Source organism: Terrapene carolina, unplaced genomic scaffold (assembly GCF_002925995.2).
Source record: "Terrapene carolina triunguis isolate 2854851 unplaced genomic scaffold, T_m_triunguis-2.0 Scaffold236, whole genome shotgun sequence".
NCBI classification, from domain to species: domain Eukaryota; kingdom Metazoa; phylum Chordata; order Testudines; family Emydidae; genus Terrapene; species Terrapene triunguis.
The window spans coordinates 12225657-12249157 of record NW_020664587.1 but is presented as its reverse complement, the minus strand read 5'-3'; the positions used below and the strand labels follow the sequence as shown (position 1 = coordinate 12249157).

The window sequence follows — 23501 nt, the reverse complement described above, 5'->3', positions numbered from 1 at the left end:
GTTCAGAATAGCTAGAGGGGGGACAGACTGGGGCATGGGCCCAGGAGATGGTGTGGTGACAGTGTTGAGCCAGGGGCTGAATGGGAGTTGGGATGCAAGGCCACATGGGGATGGGGGAGAAGGGCTGCAGGGACATATTCGGATGGGGAAGGAAGCTGCAGAGACCCATGGGCATAGGTGCTGACTCCGTGGATGCTCTGGCACTGGAGCTAGGCTCAAGCACCCCCCGGCACATTAGAATGTTGGCACCTGTGCCCATGGGGATGGGAGGTGTGGGGAGAGGGGCAGATGTGCCTGACTGAATGGGACAGGCTTTCGGTCACCAAGGGTCTGCATGTGGAAGGCTTCCGAATTCCCTAACAATCTAGCCACAAACAAAACAAACAGTTCCATACTTCTCCCAGCCACATCCAACAACCCTCCAGGTTCACTCCAGGCTCCTTCTCTCTCCCTCAGCTCCTCCATTACCCCTGACTCCCCCAAGCCTTTGCACTGCTTCTGACTGGTGCAGGAAATACAGTTCTGTATTGTAATTTAAAATTAATTACTCAAAGTTCTGTGTTAATATCCCTAGTAAGGAATCTGTTTGTCAAAAAAAATTATCAGAATCTTTTTTTGGTCTGTATTGTTACAGACAAGCTTGCTGACAGATATTTTGAAATAAATTACCAAAATAATTGAAACTGGCATGATTATACTGATATTTTGACAAATAAAATTTGCAGAATTTTAAAATATTGTGCACAGAATTTTTAATTTTTTGGCACAGAATTCCCCCAGGAGTAGAAATTGCAGCTGTAAATACTCACTGCACATCAGCTGTGTGATCCAGATCTGAGGGAGTAGAAAAAGAATAGTTATCATGAGATCATCATGGTGGTTTAAAAATAAGCAATAATATGGAAGAAAAAGTCAGGTTCTGTTAATAACAAGATAATTGTTTGTGCTTGTTTTGACACTGAGGCGCCAGTTAGTGTGTTAATCTGATTAACAAACAATGACATTGGAAAATATTTAATTCAGGGTCATCCACACATGTCCACAGAGCAGGTTTTAAAAGAAAACCACAAAAAGCCAACTTGTTGCTAGTGAAGCCACCGATAACATGGTACAATTCAGGGCAGGCAGCAACAGTGTTCCCCTTTTGTGGTCCACCAAGGGCACCCACTCTTAGGCTTCCAGCTCCCAGCCATCACCTCTCTTGGGGAGAGACCCACATCTCTCTCCCCCTCCTGAGTGGGTTTTTTCCAGGTGGCACAATTCCCTGCCTAAATAGACCAGGGTTTGTGATTTGCTCTCCTCCCAGAAGCTATAGCCAGCTTAATTGCCCACAGTTATGTTCTGACACAACCCTTTCTAAGTAAGCACTTTTACTCTTAAGATGAAAGCATTACAGAGAAAACACAATTAAAAAAACAACCCTACACATGCAATAGTTTACCAAAGATCACTCCTCCTCCAGCAGGGGCTCTGGTAGGAGTTAGTCCTTCAAACCCGCAAAAGATTTCGTGGTTACACGTTCCTAACAGCTTCAGCTCAGCACAAGCACACCCATGCATAGGTTAGTCTTTTCTTTATGCAGCCAGGTTGTCTAACTGCATCCACTGCTTTTTAAAATCAGTTTTATTTATTAAAATGCTATTCTAGACCATTCCGGCTTTTATCCGCCTTCCATTAATCTATTCTTCAGGTCAGCTTGTCAACATTCAGCCCCTCCCTGTGCTTCTGCTTGTAGGAGTCAAGCACAGACAATGTAACCAAGTTAATTTTACAATGTAAATGTACTCCCACCTCCATTGTAGGCATAATACCCCAGAGAGGGCGGAGCTGAATAAGAAAAAAGCAGCAGGTGGTACCGAATGTATTTTGCTGCTTGCATACAACAAGGTGTGGTGTTGTAATTGATAACAGTATTCTGCACCATAATTTTGGGGCATAATGTTGATGGATCAGGACCAGATACAGGAAGTTGGGGAGAACATAACAGCCATACTGGGTCAGACCAAAGGTCCATCTAGCCCAGTATCCTGTCTTCCAACAGTGGCCAATGCCAGGTGCCCCAGAGGGAATGAACAGAACAGGGAATCAAGTGATCCATCCCCTGTCGCCCATTCCCAGCTTCTGTCAAACAGAGGCTAGGGACACCATCCCTGCCCATTCCGGCTAATAGCCATTGATGGACATATCCTCCATGAACTTATCTAGTTCTCTTTTGAACCCTGTTATAGACTTGACCTTCACAACATCCTCTGGCAAAGAGTTCCACAGGTTGACTGTGCTTTGTGTGAAGAAATACTTCCTTTTGTTTGTTTTAAACCTGCTGCCTATTAATTTCATTTGGTGACCCCTAGTTCTTGTTTTCTGAGAAGGAGTAAATAACACTTCCTGATTTACTTTCTCCACACCAGTCATGATTTTATAGACCTCAATCATATCCCCTGCTTAGTCGTCTCTTTTCCAAGCTGCAAAGTCCCAGTCTTATTAATCTCTCCTCATATGGAAGCTGTTCCATCCCCCTAATCATTTTGTTGCCCTTTTCTGAACGTTTTCCAATTCCAATACATCTTTTTTGAGATGGGCCAACCACATCTGCACGCAGTATTCAAGATGTGGGAGTACCATGGATTTATATAGAGGCAGTATGATATTTTCAGTCACATTATCAATCTCTTTCTTAATGATGCTCAACATTCTGTTTGCTTTTTTGACTGCTGCTGTACATTGAGTGGATGTTTTCAGAGAACTATTCACAAGAACTCCAAGATCTCTTTCCTGAGTGGTAACAGCTAATTTTGACCCCATCATTTTATATGTATAGTTGGGATTATGTTTTCCAATGTGCATTACTTTGCATTTATCAACATTGAATTTCATCTGCCATTTTGTTGCTCAGTCACCTAGTTTTGAGGGATCCTTTTGTAGCTCTTCGCAGTCTGCCTGGGACTTAACTATTTTGAGTAGTTTTGTATCATCTGCAAATTTGCCACCTCACTGTTTACCCCTTTTTCCAGATAATTTATTGATATGTTGAATAGGACTGGTCCCAGTAGCAATGCCTGGGGAACACCACTATTTACCTCTCTCCATTCTGAAAACTGACCATTTATTCCTACCTTTTGTTTCCTATCTTTTAACTTGTTACCAATCCATGAGAGGACCTTCCCTCTTATCCCATGACAGCTTACTTTGCTTAAGAGCCTTTGGTGAGGGACCTTGTCAAAGGCTTTCTAAAAAATCTAAGTACACTATATCCCCATTGTCCACATGTTTGTTGAGCCCTTCAAGAATTCTAGTAGATTGGTGAGGCATGATTTCTCTTTACAAAAAAAAAAAAAAGATGTTGACTCTTCCCCAACACTTGAGCACTTGATTCCCACTGACACCAGTAACTCAGAGGATTAGGCCCTAAATGCCTTCAATTACATAGGGGCTCCCCAGTATAGCTGCACTTTGTAAAGCATTAGGTTTACGTTTAAAACTGTCTTTAAAAAATAATTTCCAAACTTGGGCAGTTAAAGCAGATACATGAACAGTCAAAACGTTGGTCATCAGCCACTAACTGATCCAAAAAAGCGTATACATGGACTGTACAATCCACTGCAGATAGATATCTTTGTACAGAGTCATGTTAAGAGTAGTCCAGTGAAAGGTCTAAAGAGTCCGGCTCTGCGCACTTACAGTGCAAGATGCAGACATTAGGCCCGATCCTACAAATACTGCCCGCCAGCTGCCAGAAGTGGGGACAGCTGCTGAGTGAAGAGCACTCTTGAAAATCTGACCAATAACGCTTACTACCTTTAAGTCCCATTGACTTATGCCAAGTGTTAAGTGCTTGTGTGATCACACCCAAGATGGCACAGTTTCTCCATTTTATTATTGCCAGTGCAGTATGCTCCAAATCCTGATCATTACTCCTTAAGATTATCGAAGTCAATTTTAAGCAAAACCTCTCTTTCATAAAAAAGGCTTTTACAGCTGGGTTTGGGGATTTCTGTGTCAATAAGGGTTTTAAGAGAGGACAGTGCACTTAACAAATAAAGAGTATGATGACCCTACGTGACAAAATCTAATTGAGAGCAAAGTTAAGGGACAAAAGTAAGTGAGCTAGTGATTGAGTGAAAATGATAGTTATTAAAATCAATAGGGGAAACCTAGAAATGGTGTATCAGTGTTGTTGCATTGTCAAACAACATAAATTATAGAACAGAATTTCAAAGCAAAGGTGAACACAGTCTATATCCCCTATCTCTAGCTAAAACAGATTTCTGCCAGCTCTTATGAGATATTAAAGGTGTTTACTGCACCAACACAGCAAACAAGTGATGAGGACTAGATGTCTGACAGTTTCTTCTTTTCCCTCAAGGCTGAGAAGTGTCATGTGTCCGGTATATTCTGCAGGCTCAGTGCACAAGCCTTTTTTTGTTCATTTATAGCTTTTAAGCTATACATGAACACCCTAATATGTGGCATTGGCTTTTAAACTATTAAGAATTACAAAATGAGGAGGACAGGGACCCACACTATAAAATTAATCTTAAATTATGTAATATTAATTTCTTTAACACATATGAAATTTTATACAACCACAATTTAGGGCTCTAGAATTTAAGTCAACTCACAGTAATAAAAAAAAAAAAAAAAAAAAGTGTGTGAAATAACCACATTTGTTGGAGACAGATCTAAACTGAGGTCTAAAATAAGTAACAGACCATAAATCATCACAGCTGAAAACCATCCTCTTGGTTCCCATAATCACTTACCTGATTAGGATTTGTGACTAGTTTCCCTACCAACTGTCTCTAACAAACAACAAACATGACGACAACAACAACTCATTTCAGCCAGAAAATAAAAATCTTCTCTGATTACATAAGGAAGATTGGTTCCATTTTGACTGGTGGAATATGCTGCTATCATTAGGCCTATACTAGGCTTAAGAGCTGAACAAGTCCTGAAATATATGTTAATGAATTACTCAAACTACTCTCCCAAATGGGCAGTGCCCAAATAAAACTGCAGTTAGACACAGGCGGCCCTTCCTGTAAGTGCCTAAAGCTATTAAATCAAGGCAGGAAGGAATTCCTGGGGAGGGAAGGGGGAAAAAAGCCCAGGCAAAAATCTCAAAGCAGCAATTTAAAGCACATAATGCAAAAACAAAACAAACAGAAAAACGTGTAGAGAAGAAGATGGAAAAAATATATTCTTCAGCTAAGATCTTAAGCATTTGTTTAGAGACAAGAAACAGCTTAGAAGGAGAGTTTCTCTGGTTGCTTTTTATGAATGAGTCATTGTATAGTTATTTACATCACAGAAAGGCACAAAATAATTCAACAAATTTAGAAACATAAACAACCCCTACAGTTAAGCTACAGACACACCCACAATCTGAAAGTGAAAACAGCATGCAGCACTAGTGTATTAAGGGGACTCCCCTTTCCATAGTCCCCCCCACACAGACTATGCCTGGACAAGGCTAGGAATACTCACACTCATATTTCTTATTGAGGGGCGGATACTTGGCTTTAATGGCCTGCTGGTCCGCTGTCAGATTATAGTCCCTGTAGTTGTCTGCCATGATCACTTTGGTGTGCACTACTCACTTCCTGCTCTATAAAAATGGCCACCCCCTTCCAGGCTACTGTCAGGGAAGTTTCCACACGTGATGCTGGTGCTTAAAGAGAGAGTTCTCTTTTTATCAGGCCAGTCTCTGAGAAGAATCAATAGCAATTTTGGAAGAGCTCTTTTATGGTAACTAAAAGTAGCTAGCACCACAATTGTAGGAGGCAATGAAACTCTGATATTTTAAATGTGCCTCTTTGAATTCCCATGCCACCAAATCCTTCATTCATGGGGGAACTTTAGACCTTGATTCTGCAAAGATTTTACATGTGTGTTTAAATGTATGCACAGCGAATAGTGAACATGCACAATGGGTAAAGTTAAGCATGTGCATAAGTCTTTGCAGGTTTGGGGCCACAAATTGTAAACTCCTTGGAGCAGGAATAATGTCTTCCTTTATGCCCCAAGCATGCTGTCAATGCTCCATAAAGAATAGAATGATATTAAAAAAAACCAAAGTAACAAGCCAGTTGTATAGGAGGCCTGCCTGAGCTTACAAGTGTCAAATGCTTTCCAGTCCCCCTGAAGTTAATGGCATCTGAGGGTATTCAGCACTTTACAGAACGATGCCCAGTGTGCATATGGTAATCTAAACATAGACGTGTTACAAAACAAGCCCCTATAAAGCCCACCAAAACCACAACAGCTGGCACAAATGCAGACTCTGTGGCTCTCAACCATGTTACTACAGCAGATAAAAGTGAAATCTGTTCTTAAGGGCAGTGATTCTTTGTTAGTCCCCAATCCTGAAAACACACGCAAATGCTTAAGTCAATGGGGCTCTGCATAGGATCTGGTCCCTAGCGAACAAGGTTGTCAGATCCCAGTGAAGAGTATGTTTCCTAAAATCAGCCTCTTTGCAGTTCCTTCAGACTTTCATGCCAGTTTTATAATTTGAAAGGTAAATGGAAATAAACTTCAGGACCATAAAACACATATCAACTGCAGGTTCTGTAATCAAATATTTATCCCCAAACTGGACCTTCCTATATCTTCCCCTTCCCCACAGAGTGGCAAGCCTTGCTCTTTCCTTAAATTGTTTGCATGTGGAAGGATCTATCTACAGCTAAAGCCAAGTAGCATCCTCAACAGCTGATGGAAATTGTACTGATTCAAAACAGTACGGCCAGCTCTTGTGATTTTAGCATGAAGGTCTCACAATGTGTAGTGTCTTCTTAAAGGCCCAGGTTCTGGAATCATGATATTGCATGATAATTTCAACTTTAATTTTTAAAGTACATTTCTAGCCCTCGTGCTTGCAGAGAAAAGCTTGAAAATGTGAAGCAAGGGATCCCTAAAGAGTCAAAAGGCAAGAAAAAGGACCTAACATTTAATATATACATAAAAAACCCTCATGATTTTGAAAACAATCTCTCAATTTTTTATGGGCCAAGTTAATTATTTTTTCAATATTTGGGGTTGACAACACAGGGCTAATAATGAAAACATAAGAGGGGAAATCTATAAATAAGGGCATATGTGAAGTGAAATAAGGGGTATATCTTTTTAATTTCAGTAGAAGGAAGGACTTTTTGGAAGGGACTATATAAAAAGCTCTCATAGTGCTTTTTATCAGGAGATTTTAAAGGAGGTCAGTATCATTATCTCCACTTTAAAAATGAGGACATGGAGGCTCAGAGATGTACAAGTGACTTATCTAAAGTCTCCTAGTAGAGTCAGAAATAGAACCTGCATTTCCTGAGTGCTAGTCTAGTGTGTACACTGCTAGACCACATGTTTTTAGCTGCAGCTAGTCTGATTTTTAAAATTGGGATTAAGGGCAGAGTATAGTCTGTGTCTATCCAACGTAGTGTTTTCTATAATGTCCATCTCTGTCACATCTAAGTGGAAAGGGGAAAGTATTGACTAGGGTTGGATATAGTCCATTTATGTCTTGCTGCCATGGAGAGAACTAAGAAAATAATCAGGAGACAGGAAACATCCAAGATTGAGGAAGCAAATTAAAGTCTCAATTTGAACCTTATTTCTCAAATTCTGTAATTGTCTGGATTTTAGGGTGTTCCATACTATTCATAGAATCATAGATTATCAGGGTTGGAAGGGACCTCAGGAGGTCATCTAGTCCAACTCCCCCTGCTCAAAGCAGGCCCAATCCCCAGACAGATTTTTACCCCAGTTCCCTAAATGGCCCCTCAAGGATTAAACTCCCAACACTGGGTTTAGCAGGCCACCGCTCAAACCACTGAGCTATCCCTCCTCTCAAAATTTTTATCTGATAATAGATTGCTCTGACTTGTAGACAAAATTTTTTATTCCTAGGTGTATTTACTTCCCTCAGATGTAGTATGTAGAGACACACAGACTTTAAAAAAACAGAGGCTTATGGATAATTTGCATAAAGTGGAGCCGCTAACAGTTTTTCTGCTCTCTCCTAGATGCAGTATGGAGACCTCAAATGTCTGATGCAGCACCTCATTAAAGAACATCTTGGAGCACTGCATGGTGGGACCTCTAGTCGCTGCAGTGTAGTGCTGCACTATTTAAAAACTGCTTGGACCAACATGCAGCATTGTATACTGAGACCTAAAATATGTATGTGACCCATCTGAGCCATTACACACATTGAATCTATTTCCCCATGTTAAGTATCCTCACACCTTCTTGTCAAACTGTCTGAAATGGGCCATCTTGATTATCACTACAAAATTTTTTTTTTCTCCTGCTGATAATAGCTTATCTTAATTAATTAGCCTGTTAGAGTTGGTAGGGCAACCCCCACCTTTTCATGTTCTCTATATGTGTATATATATCTCCTTATTATATGTTCCATTCTATGCATCCGATGAAGTGGGCTGTAGCCCACGAAAGCCTATGCTCAAATAAATTTGTTAGTCTCTAAGGCGCCACAAGTACTCCTGTTCTTTTTGAGGATACAGACTAACACGGCTGCTACTCTGAAACCTATTATAGATGAGTGGTTGTTCATTGCATATTCCTCCTTGGTGCACCTTAGCCAGTACATAATACAATATTACTCCTTATCATGGATCCACAGGATCAGTGCTACACTCCCAGTTTTGGAAGAGCGTCTTGGAGGAATCCCTGTGATCTGCCAGACCCCAAGGGGTCTCACTTGTTTCCCAGGGTAGGCCATGCATCCTTACCATCTCCTGAGACTGAACTTCTGGGGCTTCATCACTCCTGCTACACACTGAGCTCTGTTCAGCAAGTCCAACTGAGACAGGGTCCTGATAGAGACTTGTACACTCTTCAGGGATTAGTGCACCTTACCAAGTAATTACACTGACACTAACAGCATTTTCAATACAGTAGGGTTTATTAGTCAGCTGGAACACAGCATAGGAAGTCCTTAGGTTAGCATACAGAAATTAAGATTAAAACATTCTGGTCAGCCCAGAGCACCAGTCAAGCAGTAGTGAACTCCATTTTCAGACTCTCTGTCTCTGACTTCATTCCTCAGTTCCCAGGTAACAGCGCTCCAAGCTTCTTCCAGGAGCCAACTCTTATGTCCCCACCTCACACCTCCCAGCCCTTTGTTCTCCAGTTTGGGTCTCTGCTCAGTTTCTCTGCTGAGAGGCAGGGACATCCTCCTCCATCTGGGTCATTCGTTGCTAGGTGTCAATGTCCTGGTGAGTGGGCTTTCCATTGTTTCCTGGATTTCCCATTCTCTGCCAGTCCTTTCTAATGACATTCATCTAGTCCACTGTGTGACACACACACAGACACAGCTATGTCTTAGGCTATGTCTACACTATCATTTCTGTTGGTATAATTTATATCGCTCATGGGTGTGAATAAGCCACCCCCCCAAGCAACATAAGTTACACTGACATAAGCGCCGGTGTAGACAGGGCTAGGTCAGCAGAAGAGCTTCTCCGACCAACATAGCTACTGCCGCTCGTTATGGGTGGATTAAGTTGATGGGAGAGCTCTCTCCCATTGGCTTACAGTGGCATGGGTGCAGCTGTGCCACTGTAAGCTCTCTAGGGTAGCCATAGCCTTAGCCTTCCCTGAGAGCAAACACTGTCCTTTCCCCCCATGGCCGCCACAGTATCACCTGCGGGATGGGGTGCAATCGCTGATCCCACCACCCAGGATGACCCCAACTAATGCATGCACATGGGGCTAGAACCTGACAGTCATAGAATCATAGAATATCAGGGTTGGAAGGGACCTCAGGAGGTATCTAGTCCAACCCCCTGCTCAAAGCAGGACCAATCCCCAATGAAATCATCCCAGCCAGGGCTTTGTGGAGTCTGTGGTGTCTGTATGCAAGCGGCCACTGACTGGTTACTGGCCCTTTAAGAAGACCTGGGCGAGGAACAGGGTCCATGCCGCCCTACGTTGGAAAATGGCGGCTCCCAGGGGAACTTCAGCAGCCCCTTCGCCACCCACGTGATCGGAGAGCGCGCTCGCCGCCCTCTGGGCCCGCCCACCCGAGGTCGCCTCGGCGCTATGATTGGCAGCGGGGGCCCGGCAGCGGGTTGTGATTGGCGGCTGATGGCGCGAAGGGCGCGCGGCGCTGGAGCCGCACGCAGGGGGCAGGAAACAATAGAGCGGCGGCTGGCGGGGACGGAGGGAGGCGAGGAGCCGGCTGGCCGCACCGCCTGCACCGACGCCATGGCGGACAAGGAGGGTAGGCGAGAGCGCCGAGCCGACGCACAGGCCCCGGCCGGCCGGGGGCCCTTCCCGCCTCTCTGGGGCGGAGGCCGCTCGGCCCCTTCCCCGGCCTGTGGCGAGCCTGCGCCGGGGGGAGGGGCCCTGCTCCCGGTGTCCCCCCCCCCCCTCCTCCCCGCCCGCCGTGTCTTCCACGGAGCCGGTCCCCTGGTGCGAGGCCGCCCTCCCCGGAAGGGCTGGGGGTGGGGCCCCGCTCCCAGGCTGGCTGCTGGGGAGGCGGCCCCTGGGTCTGGGGGGCGGGGTCCGTCCCCGCGGGGTGGGGGGGTCAGGCTGCGGGCCCCCGTGCCGCGTCTCGCGGGCAGGGGTGGGCCCCTGTCCCTCGGAGGCACGAGCGGGCGTGTCAGGGGGCGCCTGCCCCCGTAGGGCCCCTTGTCTGGGGGTGTCAAATGGGGGGGGGCTCTCGGAGGTGCCCTTCTGCGGTTCGCCCTCGTACGGTCACTGCCGAGTTCCTGTCCCTGGGAATGTCAGGACCTTCCGCACGCTCGGCAAGATCACGCAAACTGCACTCCCTCAACTGCTTCCCAGGGGCTGGGGCTGTCTAGGGGTGGGATGGATTTCTTCCCTCGCCGCCTGCTGCGGCTCCTTCTGCCCGCATGGGAGGTGATTCTCTGGGGCATGTGTGTCCATGGAAGAACTTCCTGCCATCTGCGTACAGGGGTTTATTATTTGTGATTTCCCCAAATCGCCCTCATCTACTCGTTTAACCCCCAAGGGCCCCCCCCAAAACTCCTCTTCTGCACAAATGGAAATACCTTTGCTCAGTCTGGGTTCTAACCCCATCTTTGCATTTTCATAAGATTCCTGGGTTGCTCAAACCTAGATAGTATGAAAGGAAGATTTTGTTTTTAATGTTCAATGAAAACATATTAGAGAAAAATGCCATTCTAAATGGCAGAAAGCTTTATGCGTTATCTTTAAAGCAATTTTTAGTGAAGGGTGAGTTGGTAAGCCAAGATTCAACTCACCTGTCACACAAGGAGATGCACAGGAATCTATTGGCTGACTTAGGGCTATGTAGCCTTATTGGGGATATTTCTAGTATGAACTGAGCCTAGGCACTGCTCCTTCCTATTCCAGGCATATTTAATTTTTATTGCTTTCTACATCTGTGAGATGATGAATCTTTATGTATTGGTTCTGGGTTAGCCTTCTTTATCTGAAGAGAGAGAGGTGGTTGCATGTGCTGCAGGGGATTTTTAATCCAATAGTTGTCTTTTCAGTAGAAGTACGGTCTATGTATCAGTAGTGTGACAGTGTAAGGCAGACAGATAGTTGTTAAATGCCCACTCATTGTCTTGTTGCCAGCTTATAAATGTACTTGTCCATATTAATTTTGTGCATTTTTTAAAAAAACTTTAGCAGCCTTTGATGATGCGGTGGAGGAGCGTGTGATCAATGAGGAATATAAAATTTGGAAAAAGAACACTCCTTTCCTGTATGATCTGGTAATGACCCATGCTCTGGAGTGGCCCAGCTTGACTGCTCAGTGGCTTCCTGATGTAACAAGGTAAATTGAGCCTCTTATTTTGAATGAGGAGGGAGAAGGTGACAGAAGAACAAATTTGCTATCACATCTCATATTGCTGTGAGACTGTATAATTGCTGTCTTCCATGACCAGCTGTTTGTGCTCTTGCCTTATCAGTAGTGAGTTGAGGACTGTTATGGCGTGCAGAATGTTACTAATACCTCTGCTCCTCCTTTTTGATTTAGAAACGAGCTTCTGTCTGACTCTTTTTTTTTTTTTTGCCTATATTAAAAATATTCCATTGTTTTCTGCTCTTCCCCCTCCCCCCCACACCAGACAAAAGCTTCAGGGCAAAAGTAAACAGTTTACACATGTCCATTGCCTACTTCCTTGTCTGCACACAACCACTGTCATCCCCTAAATTTCTGAGCCAATTTATTTTCCATCTGCTGCCTGCAGAAAGTGCTAATGAGCCTCAAGGTTTTTACTCCACTAGAAGCTCCTTGGGGGTATATCAGGGACACTATAGAGGCGCAAAGAAAACCAGTAGGCTTTGGTGCTGTGAGTACTCCAGTTTAGGATCTGGAAGCAACCTTGTTTGGAGTGAGGGGATTTCCTATCTGAGTAGGAGGGCAGGGACAATGCTAAAATGAGTGGGTGGTTGTGTTGTTTGTTTTTGATTTTGTTTTGTAAGGGATAACTTCCAGGCAATGGCTCATTCTGATGAACTGGTTACAGCTGGATCTCTCTCCCTTGATTCCTCATGTAATTTCATTTTGTTGTAGACCCGAAGGCAAAGATTTCAGTATTCACCGACTAGTCCTGGGGACCCACACTTCAGATGAACAAAACCATCTTGTGATAGCCAGTGTTCAGCTGCCCAATGATGATGCACAGTTTGATGCTTCACACTATGATAGTGAGAAAGGAGGTAAGAGACAAATGAGATGAACAAAGTGGAGTTATAACATTTTTCTCACTAGCTCTTGGCCTTTTCTTAGCTTTGGGTTCGTAAAGTACAGATATAAAATTAAAAACTCTTACACTATTTAATCATCAGGAAAGGATTCAGCTTCTCTTTCATGGATTTCTACACAGTACCTCTGTAATCCATATGCTACACTGAATGAAATTTAATTTTTACAAGAAAAAAGGGTTACATTTTACTAAGTAACAGTGATGAAAAAGAAAGGGGGAAAGGTTTACTGCAAAATGGTGGGGTACAACTGTATATCCATTATGAGATGACTGAATTCTACAGGTTGTCTTTTACATTGCATAAAGTATTCCTTTGTAGTGACTGTTTTCTTAACCTGGTGAAAGGGTCCTTTTCCCCTGCCCCAGAGGGGGTGTAATGTTTCAAATGTTCTCTTCAGTTTGAATCCTGCTGTCAATATTTGTGCCAGCCCCTTCAGAATAAAAAGGATGATTGTACTTTGTCCAGTTAAATAGTCAAATACTTCGGGTTTGGATCCCATGTTTTCTGCAGCCTTGTTTGGCTGCCAGTGTTCCTACTTGTTATAAGGAATGGCCATTTTAGTCAGTTTAATCAATTGTTCTACATGACATAGAAAATTCCCAATCCAGTTGTTTGCTGTGCACTTTCTTGCTAGAAGCCAGGATTGTGCAATTGGCATTTTGATCTTTGGACTTCTCAGTATTGATCATGAACAGGATTCTATCTAATAAAATACTTTATTTTAGAATTTGTTTTCCAGAAATGTCAAATCTCAGTAATGCTGCTTCTTTTCTCCTTGGTATCTTAATACTTTTTGTTTTTCATGATGGGTATTGAATCACAATAAAATTGCAAGAAGTATTCAAATAATTGAGATGGGAAGTCTGTAGAAATCTCTTCACCCCAAAACCTTTAATCATGGTCCTAAAATGGTTTTCGTTTTAATGTAATGACTTTCACATTAGTGCCTCTTTCAAGGAATATACCGCACAATACTTGCTCTCAATTTCATATTCAGATGCTAAACACAGCTTCAAAAAGGCTATCATTGAATTTTTTTAGTCATCTGACTTTTTCTATAACCCTGATATACTTGCTACTTCTCATTCTTCCACATGAGGCAGTATGGTCTATTGAACTGAGCACTAGACTAGAAGCCAAGAACGCTTGACCTAATCCTAGCTGTGGCACTAATGAATGCCTTGTCTAAACGCCCATGGCAAGGCCTCATTTTGTGGCCTTGGGCAGGTTGCTTAATATAACCTTTCTACCTCAGTTCCACTCTGTAAAACAGAAATCTGTTTTCTATTATTGTCCATTTATCTTCTATTTTAAGCATATTTTTATTAGTTGTAAATGAGGAGCATAAACAAGAACTTTGTTTAATTGATTACAAGAACGTTAACAAGGAATGTGAACTTTTTTAGTTATTTTTAATGTCCCAGTACTGTAAAGTACATTCATCACAAAAGAAAACCTTGCCATTTTACTGAGAGTTCAGTTGATAGGAAACTATCAATTCACTAAAACGTATCTAAAAATTTTAAAATTTCTCTGAAAGTCTCATTTCTTGCATTCATGGGCCAGATTCCAATGTGGTTTCATTATCATTCAGAAATGGAAGAGAAATCTACTGTGAATCCACTCATAGGAGTAGGTAGATTGATGCCAACACTGTGGAAGAGAGGTCAGGAACTCTGTCCAGGGATTCTGTCACTCTGACACCTTTCTCATCTCTGGTCCCCTGCTGCCAGATCAATGGTGGTAGGTCCTATTCTCTTTCCTAGACTTGGGTTGCCTGCCAGATTTTTCCTACAAGGTCCTGTATCCTCTTCATGGAGCCTTGGGGGTAGGCTGAAGGCTGTATTGGTCCTGACTGCAGAGGCAGGCTGAACTGTTGAACAAAATTGTGCTGTAGCTCCAGGCCTTAAAGGACAGTATTATGCTTTGTTAAACAAAGTTTGGTACCATCTAACTGGGCAAGACTCGAACTGTCGTGTTTAGAACACATCTGTTCCTAATCGATCTCCCAACATACATTACCTATTTGTAGAACAGATAGGCTCTTTTAAAACTTAGTCTTGCACCTTTACCAGTAATACATTTTGTCGTGAGTTTCTTAGCTGAAATAATTAGTAGAAGGTTTTAGTAATAAACTGTCTTGGGGAGTGGTTTTGGGAGCTAGTTAGAGCCCTGATGTGTGGATGTAACAACAACAAAAATATTTCAAAATGAAGTATTTGAAAATCAGCTTCTCCTGGCTTATTTTTTGTGAATATTGCTTCAGAACGATGTATTGTCCTGTAATCCATGTGGATATTTCTCTGGCCTTGTTGAGTTCTTGTATTCTGATTTGAATGACATGCTCAGTTCACTATTAACTGCTATCTGTTCCTTATTTCCAGAGTTTGGAGGCTTTGGATCTGTTAGTGGGAAAATCGAAATTGAAATAAAGATCAACCATGAAGGAGAAGTGAACAGAGCACGCTACATGCCCCAAAATCCATGCATCATTGCCACAAAGACTCCATCCAGCGATGTCCTGGTCTTTGACTACACCAAACACCCCTCTAAACCAGGTGTCTGTAGCTCTGTCTCTTACCACAGTCCAAAGTTGAGCAAAATTCTAGTGGATAGGCCTTATGAATCTTTTTTTTTTTTTTTGGGGGGGGGGAGGGAGGAAGGAAGGGTGAAACAGCCCAATAGAAGCTTAAGGGTTTTTGTGGGATACATCTTGGTTTTTAACTCTTAGAATTAAAACTGACTTTTGTTTCTTGCTTAGAAGATTTCTCCAAGGAACTAGTTGATGTGTGCCACCAGTGGCTGCCTCATTGCATTCTCTGTCATGCCTTGTTTAGAATCTAATTTTTAAATATTTATGTGTTGGCTGAGTGGGGCAGCACTAGCAGTTCCTCACTATAAGGCAGTATTGGGAATTCACCTGTTGTGGTAATGGAGGATGCTCAGTGGCCAGTTTTGTTTGCTAGGTGGCTGAGCTGCTGTCCTGGCTAACAGCAATGTAAAATTATCAGCTAACAGCCTAGGCAAAGTGGGGAGGAGTAGCCTTAAAAACTAGTTTGAGCTCTCTTAGGAGAAGCAGAGGAAGATCATAGCTAATTACAAAATGAGTGGGTTTTGGGAACTTAATTGAAAACAGACCCTACTAATGCAGTAAGGAGAATGATCAGAATAGTAACTGAGGGTTACATTGCACCCTCCAGCCTGACAAATTACTTTTTGATTTACAGATTGTAGACAGGGAGCAAAGACTGTCTTTATGTTTTTACAGACCTTAGGGTAATGGAACCCTGATCCAGAATGGAGCTCCTCAGTAATAAATGTGTGAAATATAATTCCTCCGTTTAGCAGTTAGAACTAATATTTTCTAACGTTTTGCTTTAGCCTTGTAGATTGTCTTGGTGCATTCTACTGCTGTTCTTAAAAATGAAATGGTCCTACTGCTGGAGAAAATAATCAAGAGACTAAAGTGGGAATCCTGTTTAAAATGTGAAAGCAAAGCTTGGGGAAGCACCGTAGCACTCTTGTCATCGTGCTTCATGATGGGCTTGCATTAGTGGAGTTGTTAGGAACTGAAGTTTTCTGACATTACCTTTGCAGACCCTTCTGGAGAGTGTAACCCTGATCTGCGTCTTCGTGGACACCAAAAGGAAGGGTATGGACTATCATGGAATCCAAATCTGAGTGGGCATTTGCTTAGTGCTTCTGATGATCATGTGAGTATTGTAAATGTATGTAAAATGCCAGCTGTGCTTTAGTTGATTAACTATCGCTTTTTTGGGGGTGGGTGGGGGGAGGTGAGGAGAATTCCTCTATCTTAAAGATACACTTTTTCTTTAAGACCATCTGCTTGTGGGATATTAGTGCTGTTCCGAAGGAAGGTAAAGTGGTGGATGCAAAGACCATCTTTACAGGGCATACAGCAGTAGTGGAAGATGTATCTTGGCACCTGCTCCACGAATCTCTTTTTGGATCTGTTGCTGATGATCAGAAGCTCATGATGTAAGTGGGTAGTATCTTTCTTTGTAAAGTTGGGGAAGTTCCCCCTTTCTCGTGACATTGGACAAGAAAAATTTATATCCCATCACGGTCCCTCTCTTTGTAGTTGGGACACCCGGTCAAACAACACCTCCAAACCCAGCCACTCTGTGGATGCTCATACAGCTGAAGTGAACTGCCTTTCTTTCAATCCCTATAGTGAGTTTATTCTGGCTACAGGATCAGCTGATAAGGTATGGTCTGTCTTGAATGTGGACAGATGACATCCCTTAAGCTCATGTTCACACAACTATATATTGCTAACTCTGCTAAAAAAAATCTCTTGCCTTAATTTTATTTTTCCATCTTCCTGAATAGACGGTTGCTTTATGGGATCTGAGAAACCTAAAACTGAAGCTGCACTCCTTTGAATCTCATAAAGATGAAATATTTCAGGTACAGTAAAATGGTATCTTTTTTTTTTATGGAATTACTTTGATTTTTGTTTCCTGCAGTTGAGGCCTCCGAGACACTGACACCCTGCACAATGTTAAAATTAGTCCATTTAATTCCTTTCCTTCCACTGTTCTTAGTACTAAGAATATTTGCATTAAAAACTCGTGGTGGTTTTTAGCTCATCTTTGTGATTCTCCCCACAGTAACTAGTTGCAGTGAGGAGCTCCATAATAGTGAGCCCTCTAAATGTGGGAGAATACCAAACCCTTAAGGGAGTTAATAAAATGATTGGGAGAATGGAACAGGTTAGATGAGAGGTTAACTTTAATGGCCATTCCTCATTATCACTAGAAGAGTGAAATTAAATTATTCGTGGTGGTAGACAGAAACAAGGCCGTGTGCTGAAATGGCTGCAGCATGTTCATCATCTGGATTTGTCCCTCAAGGAAAGCTGCACCTTCATAGAGTACAAACTAGTGACCAATAATGGGGGTCTTCAGGATCAGCTAGAGACAGGGAGCAATTGGGAAAGCAGGACACCTTTTTAGACTGATTAGCATCTTCAGCATCAGAAGAGATGGCAGGTGAAGATAATTGTCCAAGAGCAGCAAAATGGAAGACTGATTTGAAAGAAAAGAATATGCAGGGGTTTGTTGGGTAAGATGATTGTTATCATTGAGAACTATAACTGCTTCTAAATAGAACACTTGATGGCTTTTACATGCATTGTTGGAAGATATGTGCTTAGAACCCTACTCTCTTCCCTTGACCTCTGGCCCAGCTGCCGGATTCAGTAGTATTCCCAGGAATAGTTTGTTTTCCAGTTGGAGGCAGTAACTCTAGTATTTGGGCTGGTATAAACAGGATTGTGGGATTTATTCCTTTTCCCTCTGTTCTGCTTTTTTTTGTGCTCCATGTAATCTTGCCTCCTATTTCACGAGTGCATGGTTTGTTGTGTAAGTGTAACCCTTGGAGGTTGCAATGCTTTTCAGTAAGCATCCCACATGAGAAGGAAGATTGGATGTTGCAGCTCCCTGGAGTCTGAGCAAATCACCTCATTCATGCTTTAGGCATGCAGTCATGAGTGTTCACAAGCCTCTCTTCCATGTAAAAACATTATCAATGGAAAATTCATATTTTGAATTGATGCATTTACAACTTGAAGCTGGAAAACTGCATTCATGAGATAAAGCAGATGTCGCTCCACTAACTGTCTCACGCATCGCTTCTTAAGATTCATCTCCTTTCTGGTGTGCTTTTATTTGTGCAGGTTCAGTGGTCTCCTCATAATGAAACTATTTTGGCCTCCAGTGGTACTGACCGCAGGCTAAATGTCTGGGACTTGAGGTAAGTCCTAAACTGACAATGTTATCTGCTATTGTCTTTCCTGAATCAATTCCCTTGTGTCCTGTGAAAAATCTGTTTACATTTTGCTCGTTTCTACTACAGTAAAATTGGAGAAGAGCAGTCCCCTGAAGATGCAGAGGATGGCCCACCGGAGCTGTTGGTAAGTTTCCCAAACCATAACACTGGATCTGACATGCTCTCCATCTCTGCACTGTAGACCTGAATGCTGTCTTTTTTTTGTTTTTTCCCCCAATACTAGTTTATTCATGGTGGTCACACTGCAAAGATATCTGATTTCTCCTGGAATCCCAATGAACCCTGGGTAATTTGTTCTGTATCAGAAGACAATATTATGCAAGTCTGGCAAATGGTAAGTTTCTTTGTGGTTTGTGTGTGCGGGGGTGTGTGTTGTTTGGTGGCTGTGTGGGAAATGACACTATCTCAGATCTATTGAGCAGAGTAGAATTCCCTGCTCTGATACAGACTTGTTGTGCAGCCTTGGCCAAGGCCGCATGGAAATACTGAAGTTGGTTTAGGTTTTGTTTGTTTTTACAAACATTAAAGAAACTACTTCATGTGTCTCAATTCCAAAAATAAACATTCCCTTCCTGTATTTGGAACCCAAACATTATATTAGTGTGTTTGAGCCAAAGGAGAAGTTGAAAACTGATTGGTCATTGCCCAAAGGGAGTGAAATGCTTACAAATGGTAAATAGAATAAATGGGGCTGGGGAAATTAATTTTATATTGTTTTACATATAACACCAGTTAGAAGCATAGGAAAAGAAACTGGTGTTTTTAAGTGACTTATACGCTGACAGTTACTTTTTTTTACCTCCTGTTTATCTTCCCATAAATGGGTGGAATATCCACTTTGCAGGGGCTTTGGTATGATAGTGTTGAAGTGCTTTGAGATCTTCTGAAAGGCACTTACTGCGTGTAGAGTATGTGTGCTTTTAAAAAAAAAAAAAAGGTTCTTTTCCATATATTTAATTCTTTAAAATACAGTGGGATTCTCAGTGATCTTCACTTACACAATTAGGGACTTGCCTCCTTAACTGTATTATGTACAAACTACAGTCTTTATAATGAGCCTTTGTTTAAGGAAATACTGTGGAAAACATGACCATTATGAGACAGTTCAGTTGTATTTATAGTAACACTTCTGTAAATGCTAAATGGCCTTGAGGGATCTAGGGTGAGAGCTCAGTATGTGGAGATGAGCAACTGCTAGAACTGCAGTCCTTGGGAGTGCTCCGATTGAATCCCTTTAACTCGGATGAATGTTGTCCTGTTAAGTGTTTCTCCAATTCTCCATCCCCTATATCTGTCTTGCAGGCTGAGAACATATATAATGATGAAGACCCTGAAGGAAGTGTGGATCCAGAAGGTCAAGGGTCCTAGATGACTGACCTTTTACTGTTTTTAGTCCTCTTTCCCTCTCTTCCCTTCCAGCCCTGATATTGATTTAACACTGGTTTTGAGACACACATAGACTTTGTGTTCAGCCTTCCTTATGTAGATACCATCAACAATGCTTTTAACTCCAACAGTGAGGACTCTAACTTAAGGGCTTGGCCCAACTGAGCTGGTACTGTGCTATAGCTCCTTGTTTAAATTTCCTACAGAGGCTTATTGTGTATCGAACGGGCCTAAGATGCCTTCATGAAGTGGAAAAAACCTCACTTTTTTTTTTTCCTTCTGCTTAAATGCTAAAGCTGCAGGTTTTCTGGCTAACTTTAACCAAGGTTTGGAGCCACCTAAGTGTGTGCCTGAGATGATGCGGTTCAGATGTTGCAAGGGGTTTTAATCTGTGAGCAGTTAAGTGGAGAGTGGAATCTCTTGTCCTCTTTTTGGTAAAACTCAGACTATCGGGATCCTTTTAGTCTGTGTGCCAGTATTTTCAAGTGCAGATTCTGACTTCAACCAGAACTAGAGTTCTTTCCTTAATTCTGGGTTTTCACTTTCTCTTCCCCCATCCTTCCCCTTCTGGTGGGCAACGCAGAACTTTGGATACAGTAGCTATTCCTGCAGATCACTATTCACCACCCATGTAGTTTGCTCTATTGTGTGTTCTTGAGCTGTGTTTTCATATTATATTTTCTTTCCTTTCTGTGAAATGGTTTTTAAAACTTGGGACCACCAAGTTGTAAAGTTGTATGTTTTTACCTGACTGATGTACCACAGATGGCATGCCCAGTAATCTGAAAACACCATTGGTAGCTGGTATATGTAAAACAAAATATTAACTAAATGTGGATGAGCTACTTTTTTTTAGGAGTTAGTCCTTGACTACTAACTTCTGCACATCTCCCACTAGGGTGACCTGTTCCACCAGTAGGCTGTTACTCTCCATGACTAATTATGTGTAAGTGCTTCAAATGGAATAAATTGTTTTTCTACATAAATGGTGTGCTGCTTTGATTTTTTTTGGGTGAAGCTTATCTTCAGGAAAAGTGCATTCTCAAGGCAAAATTGTACCTCTTAGAATAGTGGTGCTTTCTGAGCAGTAGTGTGTGGAGGCATTATACCTTCTAGGAGGTGCTTTAAAAGGTGTGACGTGCAAATGCTGCCAGGAGAATGCTGGTGTGTAGGAGGCAGAACCATAGCTTCTCCTCCACATCAACCTCTGGGGCTATTAGCATTGGCAGCAGTACCACATAGTATCTTCTCTGTGACCCCTTCAGCCAAAACATGGCTGTGGTGATAGGGGAGGAATGAAGGGTGCTCTCTTGCCCATTCCTTCTAGAGTATATGTACAGAGCTATCCATAATTTAGCCTTTAGAAAGTTCTTCTGTTCACACCCTCTCAAGGACAAAGTTCTAATGCCGTGGCAGCCTTGGGTGGGGAGAGTCCAAAATCTTGATATCCATGAGGTCAAAAAATAAAATTCAAGGTTGCGTAGCATGGATTGCCTTTCTATATAAGGCTTTGTGGCTCTGATTTATTCAACATAAGGTAAAGCTTGGCCTTCAAGAAGTCGAGCAGACTGAGGTGTAATTCTGAAAAGGGGTTACTGCAGAGTCTGAATCTCCCCAGGTGCTTTGAGTGGGGCTGTGTCTACACTACAGATGCTGTGGTGCTGCTGCTGTAGTGCCATGGTGTAGATACTTGCTACAATGATGGAAGGGGGTTCTCTATGGCTGTAGTTAATTCACCCCTCCAACAGGCAGTAACTAGGTTGATGGAATAATTCTTCTGTTGACTGAACTGTGTCTACAGTGGGGCTTAGGGGTGTAGTTGAGCCACCCTTGGGAGTGAATGTTTCACACCACTGCACAACATAAGTCAGCCTAAATTTTAGGTGTAGACCAGGCCTGGGTCTTAAACCCCCTACCGATTGTTAATAGGCTGTTAGGTCTACATGCTATGATGATCATTAAGGTGTGAACAAAACAGCTGTAAATTTAATTTGATCACGTGAGCATGTTGCACTTTCCATGAGGCAGAATGTGCTTTGGGATATACAAGCAGCCTTTAAAACCTGAATCCTTATTTTCAAGGTGAAATTTTTATATAAAGTGGAAACCATTTATATGGAAACTGTTTATGGACCCTACGAGAACATGTCACAATACAGCAGTCATCTTTTGGGCTACAAAAGAAACAATCCTGTTTACCGTGCAGCAACAGTAGTCCTTTGAAGTGTGGTCTTTGAAACAAAAAAAAAAATTGGCTTTCTATATGACCCTTTCTGTGCAGGCTTATACGATCCATCTGCAAAGCAAGATCAGATATACTTTCCAAACACACAGCAAAACCTACATCTATCGTTCCTCTTTCTATGTTCGTTGTTTAGTGCAAGTGTACTCTTCTGTGATCTCCTGGAGGACAGCAGCTTCATTCTTTTCTACCATGCTAGAAGATCAACAGAGCAGCACCTCAAGAAATATAAACAAGCAAATGATTGTCTAGTAGTCCTGATTTTAAATAGCTGCTATGCATTATTTAGGAGGGGGTGAGCAGGGAGAGGGAAATGTAAGTGTCCACTGTAGATACCTCAGTCCTTCACAGTGAGCGCCTCTGCATTTATTTTCTGACAGAATAAGGAAAGTCCATGAGTCAGTCTTGATCGACTTTTTCTGAGTTGCAAAGATGACCATAGATTTCTAAGCAGCCCCTGCAAGGGAATAAAGTAAATTTAGGCTACCAATTCTATGAAATATTGATCTGGAGAGTTACGGGAGGCAGACTTTATTTATGAAGAACATCCTAGTGCTGCAAGATGTGCAGGAATAGCACAGGATAGCAACCAGGTTGGCTGACTAAGCATGTAGAACTGTGAGATTTGCCTCCAGAATGCAGATCAACTTATCCTTAGCACAGAGTTTGACAAATGAGGAACTACTGCTACGGCAGAGAGAGGAATGGCGTTGACATGCAGGCCACAGACAAAGGAGTAGACAACACACACTTTCAAATTTGGGTGCCCAATTTTAGGTTTCTTATTTAGCTGTCTCAAGCCATATTAAGTGGCCTAACTTTTAGTGGTGAACACCTGCAGCAGTAAGTATCCAGGAATTCTGACTATTGGGCAACTTTTATTTAGGTGCAAATACGGATTTAAGAGTCCAAGACTGACCATTCAAATTTGAAAATGTTGGCCTTTGAAACCTGTGATTTAGAATAATCTGGCCTACATCTGTAGTGTCCTAAAGCAGGGGTTCTCAGGGTATGTCTACACTACGAGGGTAGTTCGATTTTACTTAAATCGAATGTGTAATCGATATTGCAAAGTCGAACGTGTGTGTCCACACTAAGGACAGTAATTCGACTTTGTGAGTCCACAGTAACGGGGCGAGCGTCGATATTGGAAGCGGTGCACTGTGGGCAGCTATCCCACAGTTCCCGCAGTCCCCGCTGCCCATCGGAATTCTGGGTCGAGCCGCCAATGCCTTCTGGGTAAAAAAAATGTCGTCATCCGTCCGTCACTAACGCCCTCCCTCCCTCCATGAAAGCGCCGGCGGGAAATCAGTTCGCGCACTTTTCTGGTCAGTGA

The 23501-nt window shown here is 42.6% G+C and overlaps 3 protein-coding genes across 10 annotated transcripts in view; 1 reads left to right on the top strand and 2 right to left on the bottom strand.

The window, feature by feature from the left end:
- ZBTB8OS (zinc finger and BTB domain containing 8 opposite strand) overlaps positions 1 to 5590 on the bottom strand; it is an 11390-nt gene extending 5800 nt beyond the window's left edge. Inside the window, exons 1-2 of the mRNA XM_026657181.1 lie at positions 5488 to 5590; positions 810 to 834 (exon numbers count right to left, since the gene is read on the bottom strand). Of these exons, the coding sequence (XP_026512966.1) occupies positions 810 to 834; positions 5488 to 5575 (113 nt within the window). The 5' untranslated portion in view covers positions 5576 to 5590. The remainder of the gene's footprint in view (positions 1 to 809; positions 835 to 5487) is intronic.
- A 4487-nt stretch (positions 5591 to 10077) lies between these two features.
- RBBP4 (RB binding protein 4, chromatin remodeling factor) lies at positions 10078 to 20909 on the top strand. Of its 4 annotated transcripts, none has more exons than XM_024202504.3 (12): positions 10078 to 10237; positions 11641 to 11785; positions 12530 to 12675; positions 15108 to 15281; positions 16321 to 16436; positions 16544 to 16722; positions 16826 to 16952; positions 17077 to 17154; positions 18425 to 18501; positions 18604 to 18661; positions 18761 to 18871; positions 19840 to 20909. In XM_024202504.3, the coding sequence occupies exons 1-12, from the start codon at positions 10102 to 10104 to the stop codon at positions 19903 to 19905; spliced, it is 1413 nt and encodes a 470-aa protein (XP_024058272.1). In that variant the 5' UTR covers positions 10078 to 10101; the 3' UTR covers positions 19906 to 20909. The 4 variants fall into 4 exon arrangements, with proteins under 4 accessions (XP_024058272.1, XP_024058271.1, XP_024058274.1 ...); XM_024202503.3 differs by having other exon boundaries at positions 10079 to 10237; positions 11638 to 11785; XM_024202506.3 differs by having other exon boundaries at positions 10081 to 10237; positions 16562 to 16722.
- A 1051-nt stretch (positions 20910 to 21960) lies between these two features.
- Positions 21961 to 23501, bottom strand: part of SYNC (syncoilin, intermediate filament protein) — a 13729-nt gene continuing 12188 nt past the window's right edge. For 3 of the 5 annotated variants that reach the window (XM_026657096.2, XM_026657093.2, XM_026657092.2), the window contains one exon: positions 21962 to 22622. In XM_026657096.2, coding sequence (XP_026512881.1) covers positions 22565 to 22622 — 58 coding nt within the window. In that variant the 3' untranslated portion in view covers positions 21962 to 22564. Of the gene's footprint in view, positions 22623 to 23501 lie in introns of all 5 variants that reach the window. The other 2 variants (XM_026657097.2, XM_026657095.2) reach the window with 2 other exon arrangements.